The 13,695-nt window shown below is 53.4% G+C and overlaps 1 protein-coding gene across 2 annotated transcripts in view; it reads left to right on the top strand.

Annotated features, from left to right (window-relative positions):
- ATP2A3 (ATPase sarcoplasmic/endoplasmic reticulum Ca2+ transporting 3) overlaps nt 1-13,695 on the top strand; it is a 59,028-nt gene that overhangs the window by 24,544 nt on the left and 20,789 nt on the right. For both annotated transcript variants that reach the window (XM_062012123.1, XM_062012122.1), the window contains exons 6-10: nt 2,079-2,159; nt 2,975-3,060; nt 3,588-4,052; nt 11,174-11,262; nt 13,493-13,595. In XM_062012123.1, the coding sequence (XP_061868107.1) occupies nt 2,079-2,159; nt 2,975-3,060; nt 3,588-4,052; nt 11,174-11,262; nt 13,493-13,595 (824 nt within the window). The remainder of the gene's footprint in view (nt 1-2,078; nt 2,160-2,974; nt 3,061-3,587; nt 4,053-11,173; nt 11,263-13,492; nt 13,596-13,695) is intronic.

The raw sequence follows: 13,695 nt of genomic DNA, 5'->3' as shown, positions 1-13,695 counted from the left end.
CCAGAGCCCAGCACAGGGACAATCCCTGTCCTGCTCCTGCTGCCACTCCACTGCTGATACAGGCCAGGATGCCCTGGCTCATGTTCTGTTAACATCCCCACATCCTTTCCTTTTTCCTCTCTTGGCTGTTGGCATGGGGAGAGCCACAGTGCTTGAATGATCAGTGTGTGCACCGTGGCTGGCTCAGGGCAGCTGCCAGCCTCAGGATGTCTGTCCCAGGCTGGGTGCATCTGCTGGGATGCTGTTGTGCTCTGCTGTCTGCCTATGAGTGGCTGCTGCCCCGTGCCACTGGGGCTGGCCACAGATTTCTCATCTGCAGGTGGTGCTAATGTTTGCAAACCTTCCCTGCCTTTCCCAAGGGGGGAAAAAAAGCTCTTTGCTCCCTTTGAGGTGCTCCATCTGAGTTAGTGCATGAAATGTTTTAGAGGGGGGGAATCTGTGGGTGCCCTGTGCTTAGCACCCCACTGGCTCAGCCCCCTAAATGCAGCTGTGATGGGGATGGTTCTGGCAGGATGGCAGATATGACACATCAGAGCCCAGAGTGCTGGGATCTGTGGCTGGAATCCATGGCTGTGTGGTGGAGCCGTGCCAGCCCCCCTCCCAAGGAGCCTGGGGGGTGGGTAGGGATTTAATGAGCCTTGGGAGGAAATGCTTGTTAAAGGCTGGGATTTGAGACAATGCTTTGCAGCCAAGCCAAGCTGTGTGGTGTGCTGGGCTGTGAGGGAAGGCCCTGGGAGCCAAGCCTCCCTCTGCCTCCTGCGCCAGAGCACGATTGTGTCCAGCTGATAAGGGAGAAGGAGAATGAACCAGGAGGAAGAAACCCAAGGGGGAAAAGCAGCTTTAAGTGTGTCTTTTTTTTAAGGAAGCACATGTGCCTTGGTGGATGGTGATCTGAGGCTGTCAGTTGATCCGGGGCTGCTTTCACCATAACCACCCTGCCAAGGAGAGCCACGGATGGCTGTTTGTTTTGGCCATGAAAGGTCTTCCAGTGTCAGCAGCTTCCAGGCAGCCCATAGAGCCCTGAAGTGGGGTTAAGAGTGGTGTTAGGAGGCTTGGGCTACTCCAAAATTGGGATGTTTGGGTTTTTTTTGGAGGGAAAATGCAAGATGGGGGTGCTGTGGGGGTTTTACAGAGAAGGAGGGAGGGGACATGGTGGGGCAGGTGATGTGATGCGGTGCAGCAGGCAGGAACATCCCAAGGTCTGACAGAGGGGCAGCTTGGCTCTGAAAAGAAGAGCAAAGATCCCTGTTTGAGATGGTTAAGGGGGTGTCAGAGGAGCACGTGTCACTGCAGTGGTGCAGCAGGAGCAGGTGGGATGGGAGGGGTTGCTGGGAGCCTACTTAAGTGCTCCATACACCCAGCTGCCCCATGCAGAGCTCCTGCCTTTGCTGCTTGTCCTGACCACCTTGACTCAAGCCACAGTTTGCTTGGCTCTGGTGGCAGCTGGAAAGGTGATGGGCAGGGCTGGCAGGCAGGTCAGCATCCCTGTGCAGCAGGGCCAGGGCAGTGCTCGCTCCTGACAAGTTTGGCAGGGGGGATGATGCTTGAAACGTGTGATTGGTTCATGGGAGAGGGCAGAAGACCCCTGGCATGGCACATGTAGCCCCATCAGCCTTGATGCTGCTGCCTGCTCCCTGAGCTGGCTGCTTTTCTGCAAGGTAATCCCTGCAGTTAGCAACTCCTCAAGATCACATCGTTGTGCTGTCTGATGTCTGGCTGCAACCGATGGTGCCTCTTTCCAGCTTTCCTTTTCTGACTTGTAAATTCTAGACATACACAATTAAGCTTTAAATACAGAGAGGAGGCATCTCCAGGCAGACCTCAGGTTAACCATGGGCTGGCGTCCTCATTGCTGCTGCCTGGCCCATGGTGGGATGTGATGATTCTCAGCAAAAGCCAGTCCCTGCCCTGGAGAAAGGACAATTGAAATAGAAAATGAGGGAAGACAGCAGGGAGTGAGGTGCAGCCCAGTGGCCTCAAGCACTGGGGCAGTGTGGCTGTGCTGCTGTGCTCTGGGTTGCCTGGGGTGGGTGCTGCTGGTCCTGCCTGACAAAACTGCTCTGCTCTCGCTCCTGTAGTTGGTGACAAAGTGCCAGCGGACATCCGGATCATCGAAATCCGCTCCACAACCCTGAGGGTTGACCAGTCCATCCTCACAGGTGTGTGATGGGGGAGAGATGGCTGCTGAAGGCAGAGCTTTCCCTCTGCTGTCTGCCCCAAGCCAAATTTTGGGGCTGACACTGAGCAAAGCGTTTTGCTGGGGTGGGAGAATGAGATTGAGGACCTGGGGAGGTCTCAGCATCATCTAAAAGTCACGGCATAGGCAAGATGTGCCTGGTGCTTGGGCATCCCTTCTGCAAAGAAACAAAGGGGCAGGCAGTGGACTAGATGATCTCTAAAGGTCCCTTCCAACCTCTACTATCCTGTGATTGTATGAAAGCTGTCCCCTGTGATGTGTGGGGTTTCATGAGGAGCTCAGTCCCTGCCCATGCTCTCCCCGTGCAGCTGTTGCACGGTGACCACTGGTGCACGAAGCTTCACAGCTTCAAGGAGAGATGCCAATATTTGGGGGATGTTTTGTAAGCCCTGGAAAAGCCCTTAAAGCTCACAATCCATGATAATTCAAAAGTCTCTCTGCTGACAGAGGAGGCTGGTGAATGATCAGGTGACACAAAAAGGCTTCCAGTATTTCAGCTCTGTTGTGGGATTTTGTAAAGCATTGAGGTAGGAGATGGCAGCAGGGAAAGAAAAGCAATTGTTGGGCTGTATGGGAGCTCGTGGCTGGTAGCCATCCTCACAAGTCACTTTTCTGCAGCTGTCACCTTCTGAGCACCTTGGCTCAGCTCTGACATCCCCATGATGGATGTTTTGATGGTTTAGTGGCAAAGTGCTGCTTTAGAGAGCTGTGGGGGTTTTGATGCAGAGACTGGAGAGGAAACATGAGTGGTTCATCTCCCCCTTTTTGTCTTGGCAGGGGAGTCTGTGTCAGTGATCAAACATGCTGACCCCATCCCTGACCCCCGGGCTGTCAACCAGGACAAGAAGAACATGCTCTTCTCTGTAAGTCTCCTACTCCTGTCCCCACCTCTCCCGTGGTTTCCCAAAGAGCTGACAAGTGGCTGATTAACACAGATCTCCGAGCAGTGGAAGGGAGTGCATGCCTGGCAGAGCTGAATCCATACAATGAGCCCCAAACACATAAAAATAAGGACCTGCTTCATTTGGATTTCATTTGGCACAGCACCCTTAAATGCCTTGGGCGGTCTCAGTGGGTTTTCCATCAAGCAGGATGCGTTATAAGTGGGGAAAGGGTTTGTGGCTGAGCCTGGTGCTCAGCAAATTTGGGTTTCCTCCTTGCTTGTGCTGCTCTTGAGCAGAAGCCAAGTTCTCCAGGGGCAAGAGAGCTCTCAGGAGGGGTGTCCTGCTCCTCCTAAAGAGGCTGGGTTTGTATAAAACCCCAGGATGTCTCATTTTCCCCTTAACCCAGATGTCATGTTCTTCTTTGACAACGAGTGACCCATTTCCACTGCTCAGGCCACGAGGTTTCACACCCACGTATCCACTCTGGCCACTTTCTTCTCTCCCAGGGCACCAACATTGCAGCTGGGAAGGCCGTAGGCATTGTCATTGCGACGGGGGTGTACACTGAGATCGGCAAGATCCGAAACCAGATGGTAGAGACCGAGCCTGAGAAGACCCCGTTGCAGCAGAAGCTGGATGAGTTCAGCCAGCAGCTCTCCAAAGTCATCTTCCTGGTGTGCATCGCCGTCTGGGTCATCAACGTCAGCCACTTCAGCGACCCCGTCCACGGCGGCTCCTGGTTTCGAGGAGCCATCTACTATTTCAAGATCTCGGTGGCCCTGGCAGTGGCTGCCATCCCCGAGGGCCTCCCGGCCGTCATCACCACCTGCCTGGCGCTGGGCACGCGCCGCATGGCCAAGAAGAACGCCATTGTGCGGAGCCTGCCCTCCGTGGAGACCCTGGGCTGCACCTCCGTCATCTGCTCCGACAAGACCGGCACCCTCACCACCAACCAGATGTCTGTCTGCAGGGTGAGTGGCCTGGGGTGTTTGGGGAGAGATGATCTGTATGCCCCAAGCACTGTATCTGCAGGGTGAGTGGCCTGGGGTGTTTGGGGAGAGATGCTCTGTATGCCCCAAGCACTGTATCTGCAGGGTGAGTGCCCTGGGGTGTTTGGGGAGAGATGCTCTGTATGCCCCAAGCACTGTATCTGCAGGGTGAGTGCCCTGTGGTGTTTTGAGGGGAGATGCTCTGTATGCCCCAAGCACTGTATCTGCAGGGTGAGTGCCCTGTGGTGTTTTGAGGGGAGATGCTCTGTATGCCCCAAGCACTGTATCTGCAGGGTGAGTGCCCTGGGATGTTTTGAGGGGAGATGCTCTGTATGCCCCAAGCACTGTATCTGCAGGGTGAGTGCCCTGGGGTGTTTTGAGGCGAGATGCTCTGTATGCCCCAAGCACTGTATCTGCAGGGTGGGTGGCCTGGGATGTTTTGAGGGGAGATGCTCTGTATGCCCCAAGCACTGTATCTGCAGGGTGAGTGCCCTGGGATGTTTTGAGGGGAGATGCTCTGTATGCCCCAAGCACTGTATCTGCAGGGTGGGTGGCCTGGGATGTTTCAGGGGTAGATGGCTCTGTATGCCCCAAGCACTGTATCTCCAGGATGAGTACCCTGGGGTGTTTAAGGGAGAGATGCTCTGTAAGCCCCCAAGCACTGTAATCACTCCACCCCCATCCTGAGGTACCAGGCTTTGCTGTCCTCACCAGACTTGTTTCATCTTAGGATGAGGGTGAGAGTAGAAGATTGTTTGTAGGAGGCCCTGAGCTTTCCTGTCTGTCAAACTGGGGGTGAGGAGGTTTATGGCTTCTGTTGACATGGTTATAGTGAGAAAATCCACCTTTATGAGCTCACTGGTTTGGAGGCTGGGGGTGACCTGCTGGAGAGCAGCTCCAGGAGAGACCTGGGAGTGCTGGTTGATAATAAACTGAACATGAGGCAGCAATGTGCCCTTGTGGGCAAGGCCAATGGCAGCCTGAGATGCATCAAGAAGAGTGTGGACAGCAGGTCAGGGAAGGTTCTGTTGCCCCTCTGCTCTGCCCTGCTGAGGCCCCATCTGGAGTCCTGTGTCCAGTTCTGGGCTCCTCAGCTCCAGAGGGACAGGGAACTGCTGGAGAGAGGCCAGTGCAGGGACACCAAGATGATCAGGGACTGGAGCATCTTCCTGATGAGGAAAGGCTGCAAGAACTGGGGCTGTTCAGTCTGGAGAAGAGGAGACTGAGGGGGGATCTTATTAACATTTACAAATATCTGAATGGTGGGTGTCAGGAGGTTGGGACATCCCTTTTTTCTATAGTAGCTAGCAACAGGACAAGGGGTGATGGGATGAAGCTGGAACACAAAAAATTCCATTTAAACATAAGAAAAAACTCTTTCAGTGCTTCAGTGAGGGAGCCCTGGCCCAGGCTGCCCAGGGAGGGTGTGGAGGCTCCTTCCTTGGAGGTCTTCAAGACCCACCTGGACATGTTCCTGTGTGACCTGATCTAGGTGACCCTGCTTCTGCAGGGGAGTTGGACTGGATGATCTCTGGAGGTCCCTTCCAACCCCCACCATTCTGTGGTTACCTGTCCTCACCTGGCAGAAGGTCTGGCAGCAGCAGCTGTGTGCAGCTGGGCTCAGATCGCAAAGTGCCTCTGACAGAGGGAGCCCTGGGGTGGTTTGGCAAAGAGATTGAAGGCTCCTGGTCTACCAGAGAGCTTTGCTCCCTTGTGCCTGGCTGTGTGGGGAGGTGACTTGTTAGGAAAGCCTGGAGCATCCGAGTACTCCTCAGTTTCCCCGCTGAGTCTCGGGGAAGCTTTTTCTCATGGCCTTGGCGCGTCGGTTTTATGGGAGAACCTTGGAAAATGTGTTGCTGTGGGGAAAAATGGATCTGGCCACTGTCCCTCTCCTCTCACACTTGGGTAGTGTGGTGAGAATCTGTGAGGCCACTGGTTTGTTTAGCACAAACTACAGATGACTGGAAATGTCTGATGTTTCTGCCCTGTACATGATTTAAAACGAGACACCGCTGGAACGAGACGGGGATCGAGCTGCCCGTGTCTCTCACAAGGAAGAGGTTCCTACCAGCCCATTTTCTGACACAAGTGATGCACAGAAGAAGAAATAGAGTGACCCCAGTGTCTGGGGTGTGCAGAAGGGGAGGTAGGAGTGGCCATGCCTCCCCCAGACCACTTCTAGTGCAGGAGCTGCACCTTGAACTTGGGGAGAAGTGCAGCGGGGTTGGGACAGGCAGCAGTAGTGATGCTGAGATGGGGGAAGGCAAGGTGGGGATGGGATGGGGCAGAGGCACACAAGAGGGCTTCAGCAGCAATCATCATGTGCAGAATGAACTCAGCAACTTTGAATTGTGACCTCATTTTTGTTTTCTCTTGCACTGTATCCTCCAGCCCATCTCCCCACAAGCCCTGACTCGCAGGGTGCTGGGGCTGGCCCGGCCCAGCGTGGCTGTTGGTGTTTGCCAGCTGGGGATCCCTGTGCTGACACAGCACAGAGGGGAGCTGCAGGGTGGGTAAATATTTGTGCTGGGTTGCTGTTGATGTGTACTGGATGTGGCTCTGCCGTGAGTGGGCAGCTCAGCTGCAGGGCTGAGAGAGCCACGACAGCCTCTCCATCAGCTGGAAAGATGGATGGAGTGTGAGTTAATTAACTCATGTGTTAAATTTGGGTGAGCACAACTGTGCTGGCCTTTTATGTCTTGCTGCTGGCAAGGAGTCTGTGGAGCTGTAAAGTGACTCTTGAAAGGCTTCAGGGCTGTTTTAAAACCCTTGGCTGTTTGAGGGCTCAGCCACTGAGTCACGCTTGGCACCCAGGACTCGTGGCCGTGGTGCTCTGCAGGACACATCTGGATCCCAGGTGGTCAGCAGGAGTGAAGCCAGGCCCCCCAAATCCCTGTGGGTGTTATGTGCCTGTTGAAGTGCTTTGTGCCAGAGGCTTCATCCATCTAGGCTGAGACTTTGGTTCTTTTGCTCTGACCTTAGTTCTGCCAGAGGTTACAGCTCTGCAGTGACACAGTGAAGCCACAAACCCACCTAGTGAATCAGATCAAACCTGATTTGTGTTGCCCATGGTGTGGAACAGGCAGGAACAGTCTTCTCCATACCACTAAATAACCATATGGCTGGGAGTGACAGGAGCCTGGCAGGGGGAGAAGGGGCAGAGAAACACTGAAGCTCTGATCTTGCAGATTTGAATCATTCTCCTAAAATTTACAATACCCTTTTATGCATCAAAACCTGGTTTTCCAGGAGCACAAGGGTGGTGTTTGACAGTTCTGGTGTTTCAGTTTTGGGCCTCTCACTACAAGAAAGACATTGGATATGCTCCAGCATAACAGAGCCAGGCACAGGAGCTGGGGAAGGGGCTGGAGCACAAGGGGCTGGGCAGGGGCTGAGGGAATGGGGGTGTTGAGCCTGGAGAAGAGGAGGCTGAGGGCAGCCAGCAGCACTCTCTGACACTCCCTGACAGGAGGCTGCAGGGAGCTGGGGTCGGTCTCTGCTCCCAAATGACAGGACAAAAGGAAATGGGCTCAAGTTGCCCCAGGGGAGGTTGAGGTTGGAGCTGAGGCAGAACTGTTTCCCTGAGAGGGGTGTCAGCCCCTGTGCCAGGCTGCCCAGGGAGCTGGGGGAGTGCCCAGCCCTGGAGGGATCCCAAAGCCGTGGTGCTGAGATGCTGAGGGCCATGGGTTAGTGGAGGGCTGGGCAGGGTGAGGGGAGGGGATGGACTCCAGGAGCTTAAAGGGCTTTTCCAACCAAAATGATTCTATTCTATGATTCTCTTCTAATGTCAGAACCCAAAGCAGAGATACGAGTGTGGCTGTGCAGGCTCAGAGCTGCTGTGTGGGGCAGAGCGGGATGGGGCTGGAGGGCTCATGATGCCCCATGTTTAGGAGTGGGACAAGGCTGGGGTGTTTGATTCTCTCTGCCATGGCTGGTGTTTTGGGGAACAAAAGCAGAAAAGGGGGTTATTTTTAGTAACCCTTGCAGCAGAGGCTGCATGTGCAGACTCCTGTCCCAGGGGCAGCTGCCCAGGAGTTGTGTGGCTGCTGTTTGCTTTTTAATCTCCAGAACACTGTGTCCTGATTCAGCAGTTTTGGCTGTCTAAACCAGTCACTGATTAACAGGAGACCTTGCTGGGGGTTTCCCAGGGGCTGTGGCCACGCTGCTGGCCGTGGCAGTTGCCAGTGGGTGCTTCCAGTGCAGGAGGGAAATGCTGCTGCTGCTCTTTGGGCTGATTGATGGGTAAATGGCTGATGATTTAGCCTCTCACTGTTTGAGACTGCAATCCTGTCTTGTCTGCCTTTTGATGAGCAGTTCTTTTAAAGATACTGCAGGAAACACAGGGATGTGGAGCTGTGTCCTTCACATCTCTCTTCCCCACCAGCCTGCAGCCAGGTGCCATGTGCTGCTTCAGGGATGCTGTATCCACAAGTGCCCTCTGCTCTCTAAAAACACCTGAGTCAGCATCTGGCTGCATGGTACAGTGCAGGAGGAGTCATGGCCAAAACCATTTTGGAGCAGAGTGTGCTCTTCATAAGCACATAGTAACATTTTCCTTCCAGTCTCTCTGTTGCCTTAAACCTCCCAATTGCCAGCGTGGTTTTAAGAGGGTTAAGGGGAGGGCAGAGGGAAGCCCTGGGGTGCTGCTGGCTGGATTTCCCCTTGCTGGATGCTGGAACTGGTGTTCACTGTAGCAGTGCAAGAGGTCAGGCAGCCCCTCTGCAGCTTCTGTCTTCAGCAACCTCCCCAAACCACCCAGCCAAGCTGCAGCTCTCAGCTTTGCCACCTCCTGCCAGTGCTCCTGGTAGTATGTTTTTGTTATTTTTGGGATGGAAACCTTACTTAAGCCTTGTCTTAATCCATAAAGAGCATATTTCCTCCAGACTCTTTCCACTGCCTGCAAACCTGCCTCCTTTTCAGCCTGGAAATCTGCCAACATATCTCCCAAAACCCCTGCAAACTCTTTTGCAATGGCCTGGCCACCTCCTTTGGCTCTGCCAGTCACGCAAGCTGGGAGCAGGCAGGAAATGTGAGATCACCTCTGGTTGCTGTGGGTTACACAGCACCTTTTTTTCAATAGGCATGGAAAAATAAAGGGCCTGCAATGATTTTTTTTCCTCTTTTCCCTTTTCCTTGTCTACCAAGAACATTGCCATTGTGAAAATAGCAATTGTGTTGTAGCCACGAGCATTTGAAAACAAACAAGCTCATATCAAGCCAAAGCACCAGTGGCTGGGGTGGATGCTTTCAGGTTTCTTAATGAGTGAGAGTTTGGCTGGTGGTTCTGAGTGCAGGAGTCCAATGGAGAGCTCAGGAGATTTTGGTACTTGGAAGGTCAATGACACTGGATGTCTCAAAAAGAGATGAAGGATGCTCAGGCCTTGAAGGTCCCTTCTGCAGAGCTTCTGCTTTGGGAAGTTTCAGCCACGTTTTGTGTCCGTTCCTGGAGCTCGTCATCTCGGGGTCATTCAGTTGCTGAAGGAGATAGGATGTGTTTTGGGTATCTTTATCAGGGTCCTTCATGTGTTAGTGTTTGGATCTCTTGCCAGGGGAGCTGAGTGCCTCGATGGAGGGCCTGGGATGTCCTGAGTCTCTTCTGCAAGCCTTTGGCTCATGATTTTCTCTGAGACCTTTCAGGGATGCTGAGAGACCCTGAGGATGAGCTCTGGGAAAGGAGCTGAGGGCTGAGGCCCAGGAAACACACTTTCTGCAAATAGCTATGAAGCTGTGGGACAGCAAGTAGGTTGCTTTGGACTCAGAATTTCAGATGTACACTTTGAACTACCCACTTTGCTTTGCTTAAACTTGTAAAACAGAGGTGAGCAAACTGAGCTGTCCTGCTGCTAAACCCACCACAAATGTGCTGCCCCGAGCTCGACCTTCTCTGCTTGACTTGACCCTAAGCTTGCACCTGGGGATATTGAACTCCATGGGGAGGCCTTGCATCCAGCAGCCCATGTGGCTGCATGGGCAAGGAGTCCTTTATTATTAACAATAATTAATAGTAACAATGAAGGAACCTCTGCTGCTTGCGGGAGGAAGCGCAGAAGGGAGAGGAGCGAGTGGTCCCTGGAGCTGTTGCATCTCTGGTGCTGAGCAATGCCTCATGGTTTCTCCAGCATCTGTTGCTTCCTTCTCCTGGGAAACATCTCACGTAACCAGAGAAAAAGAAATAGTGGGGGGGGGAAGAATGATTTGAGACCAGGTTGGGGGGGACATTTGCCCCCACACCTGCTTTCTGGAGCCTCCAAGCAGACTCGTGGAAGCTCAGACTCAGGAGCTTCTCTTCCCTGCAGCCACCCCCCTTCTTAGCTGCTCCCCACAGACAGTTGTAGCCAGGGATGGACGTTGGTTTCTTTCTTTCTCTCTGTTACTTTTTGGCTTCAGTGTGGGTACTAAATCGTGATCAGACAGAGATGAGCTGTCAGCTCAGCTGGGGTGGGCACTGCTCCTGGTTCTGCAGGAGGCTGCCCTGAAGGGTGGGCTGTGCTGGGAGGGGGCAAAGTGCCTGGGAGAGTTTGAGGAGAGGCTTTGGTGTGTTTTAGGTGTGGGTTTGTTTGGGGGTTTTTTTTTGCTTCTTTTGCTATAACAACAAGAGAGAAACTGGAAGGAGTTTGAAAGGCATAAATAACTAAAAATAGAGCGTGTGGGACTTTTACAGCTGCCCAAGGCTTCACTGGTGAGCTGCCACTCTGCCAGTGCCTGGAGCTGAGCTGTGATCCCAGTGACACACTTGCTGATGGCTGGGAAGGGGCAGCAGGGGCAGTTGATCAGATCCTGCCCTGCAGAGGCTTTCCAGGGCAGGCAGAATCCTGGACCCAGCTCCTTCTCTGCTCCAAGAAGAACACAGGCACCTTCTTAGGAACTGGCTCAGCATCACTCCTCTCCAGTGGGGAAAAAAGGAGCTGGAGGAGGCAAACATGAAAAGTCAGAGGAGAGCTGGAAGGATGTGGGGACAGCCAGGAGCAGTGGGTGAGCAGGGAGGGAGCTGAGCCCTGTGCTTGTGGGGCTGTCACTGAGTGACGAGTCTCCAGGCTGTGGGCACGTGGATTATACCCAAACACTCGCTGCCTAATGCTCTGTCTCCTTCCTTCCCTTTGCAGATGTTCATTATGGAGAAGGTGGAGGGCACCCAGTGCAGCCTGCACGAGTTCAGCATCACTGGCTCCACCTACACCCCTGAGGGACAGATGTGAGTGTGGGTCCCCTTGTTCCTGGGTGACAGAGGGTGGCCCTGGGCTGCCAGCACAGTTGGGAGGGTCAAGCTCATGGCCATGGCTGGGGAAGCCCAGGGCCCAGGTCCAACAGCTCATCCTGCAGCAGTGCTGCCCATGGTGTGCAGAGGGACTTGCAAACCCTGTCAGGAGAGCACTCCCTGAGCCCCATGGCCTTGGCAGGGATGGCAGGAGTGGCTGCTGGGTCTAGAACACAACCCCACGGGTCTTGGGATGTGTTTTGGGGGATAACAGGGGCTTTGCTGAGCCACAGCTGAGAGCAAGGGGTGGGATTCTTCCCTGCTGCATTATTACCTGTGTGAGGTTTTCTGCTCTTGGGCTCATTTATTCACCCTCCTTCAAAAGGAGAGGATCCTTCCCAATGTGGGGAAGGTTTGAGAGGAAGGTGAGAAGCTCAGCCAGTGGCTGGACCACTCTGTGCTCCCCTTCTCTTTTCTATGTGATACTGGGAATATTCTTCACTTCAGTCCTTTCTGCTCCTCTGTTAAGCAACTGTAACTCATCTCAGCCTCAGACTTCATTTCATTAATATTTATAGAGCCAATTTGATCCTTGGCTAGGACTCTCCATTAAAAAGTGATCCAGATCATAAGCTGGTATTAATCAGTGTGTTTCAGTCAAATGAGGACTGAGGGGCTGGACTCGTGTCTGCTGACCTCTGCAGCTCAGTGTCCCCTCTCCTCTGGTGCCTGCTGCAGGGAGGCTGTGCTCTGGCCTCCAGCACTTCATGTGGCTTTTGAGTTCTTGCTTTAGCCCTGTGCTTGTCTTGCACATTGAGAGGGATGCCAGGGCTTGCTTAGGTGTCAAGGAGGAACTCCCCCATTGCCCCAGGGCTGGTGGGAGTGAAATGCTTATTTTGCACGAGCCTCAGTGTGAGGGATATTATGTACTTGACCCTGGCTTGTTCACATCCCACACAGCACCCATCCAGCAGAACCTTTGCTGATGCTTTTTCCCAGGACATGGGCTGTCCAGCTCCAGTCAGGGAGAGCTGACAATGGGGACACATCCCACTGTCCCTTCCCAGCTAAATCCAGGGCACCACACGCTGCAAAAGCCATCCCCAATATTCCCACCTTCCCAAAAGGAAGGACAGAGCATCTGTAGGCTCCTTCCTCCACCCACCACCTCCCCCTTGCCCACGAGCCCAGGGCCAGGCGTGCTCTGGGCAGGAGGCAGCAGCTCTGCCCTGCCCACTCTCAGCCCAGTGCAGCTTCTTGTCCCTCAGCAAACAGCTTTTTCAGATTTTCTTGGCCGCTCCCTGTTTTCCGCTCCTGAGCTGTAACAAGGGCTCCAACATGTTCTTTCCATTGGGAACCAGCAGTGGAATAAACTGATCCTAATAAATGCCTGACAAATTATTTTTCCAGCTAGCAGATGACCAGCTGGGTTTATCCAGCTCTAACCTGCAGTTACCTCTCCTGGAACCAGCATAATTCTTTATTTCCCCTCAAAACCACTGAGCAACGGGTGAGAAGCAGCATCCAGCTTGCCTGGTGTGGATAGGGCTGCTCCTTTCCAGTGACTTTGTGCTATTTTACATGGCCAAGAGCTGCTGTTTAGGAAGTAAAAGCCTCAATTTGCCACTTACTTGGGAACAGCCACAGCAATGCAATTGTTCAATCTGTCTGCTGCTCTTAAATGCTCCCTTTGGTGCCCTCTGGCTCTCCAGAGCACAAAGCAGCGTTACAGGGAGGAGAAGGGACTTGCTGCTGGACCCCCATCAACTGGCAACCCCTGGGAGAGTGGGCATTTAACTTGAATTCCTCTTATAGGTTTGTGTGGAGCCATTTCTGGGGCTGAAATGGTCGCTCCTGTAAGAAGTTGCTCAAAACTTTCCCTGACTCTTAAGTCAGACAAACCTCTGGGGCTGAGCCAGTTGGTCCATCACCTTCGTCATCAGCCTTTTGGCAGTCCTTGCTTTCAGGTCCAATGCTCCTTTGAGCTCTTCTGGGCCCCTTCCAGAGTTTATTTGCCTCCTGTAATATTTTATTTGCAACTTAGCCCTGCCCCATTTCATAAAGCACAAAATACAAACCCAAGGAGTTTATTGTCATCCTGAGGCTTTAACTGGGCTTTTTTCCCTCTTTTCAGAAAAATCTTACAAGGGGGTTTATAGAAGCTGAGTATTTCAATGTGGAAGGTGCTGAAATGTAAGGCTTTGGGGGGGCTGTTTTCTCCCCACAGCCTGAAGGACGAGCAGCCGGTGCAGTGTGGGCAGTACGATGGGCTGGTGGAGTTGGCCACTATCTGTGCCCTCTGCAATGACTCCTCACTGGACTACAACGAGGTACAAGGGGCACCAAGGCTGGGAGAGTGGAAGGGAGGGGGTACTGACAAGGCTCTTCCCTCACTGGGGGCCCCTTTGCAGGGGAGGTTTATCCCGTGGG

The sequence above is a fragment of the Colius striatus genome, chromosome 20 (assembly GCF_028858725.1).
Source record: "Colius striatus isolate bColStr4 chromosome 20, bColStr4.1.hap1, whole genome shotgun sequence".
In the NCBI taxonomy this organism is placed as follows: Eukaryota; Metazoa; Chordata; class Aves; order Coliiformes; family Coliidae; genus Colius; species Colius striatus.
Note: the sequence above shows the minus strand (reverse complement) of the source record. Positions and strands in the feature narration are given on the sequence as shown.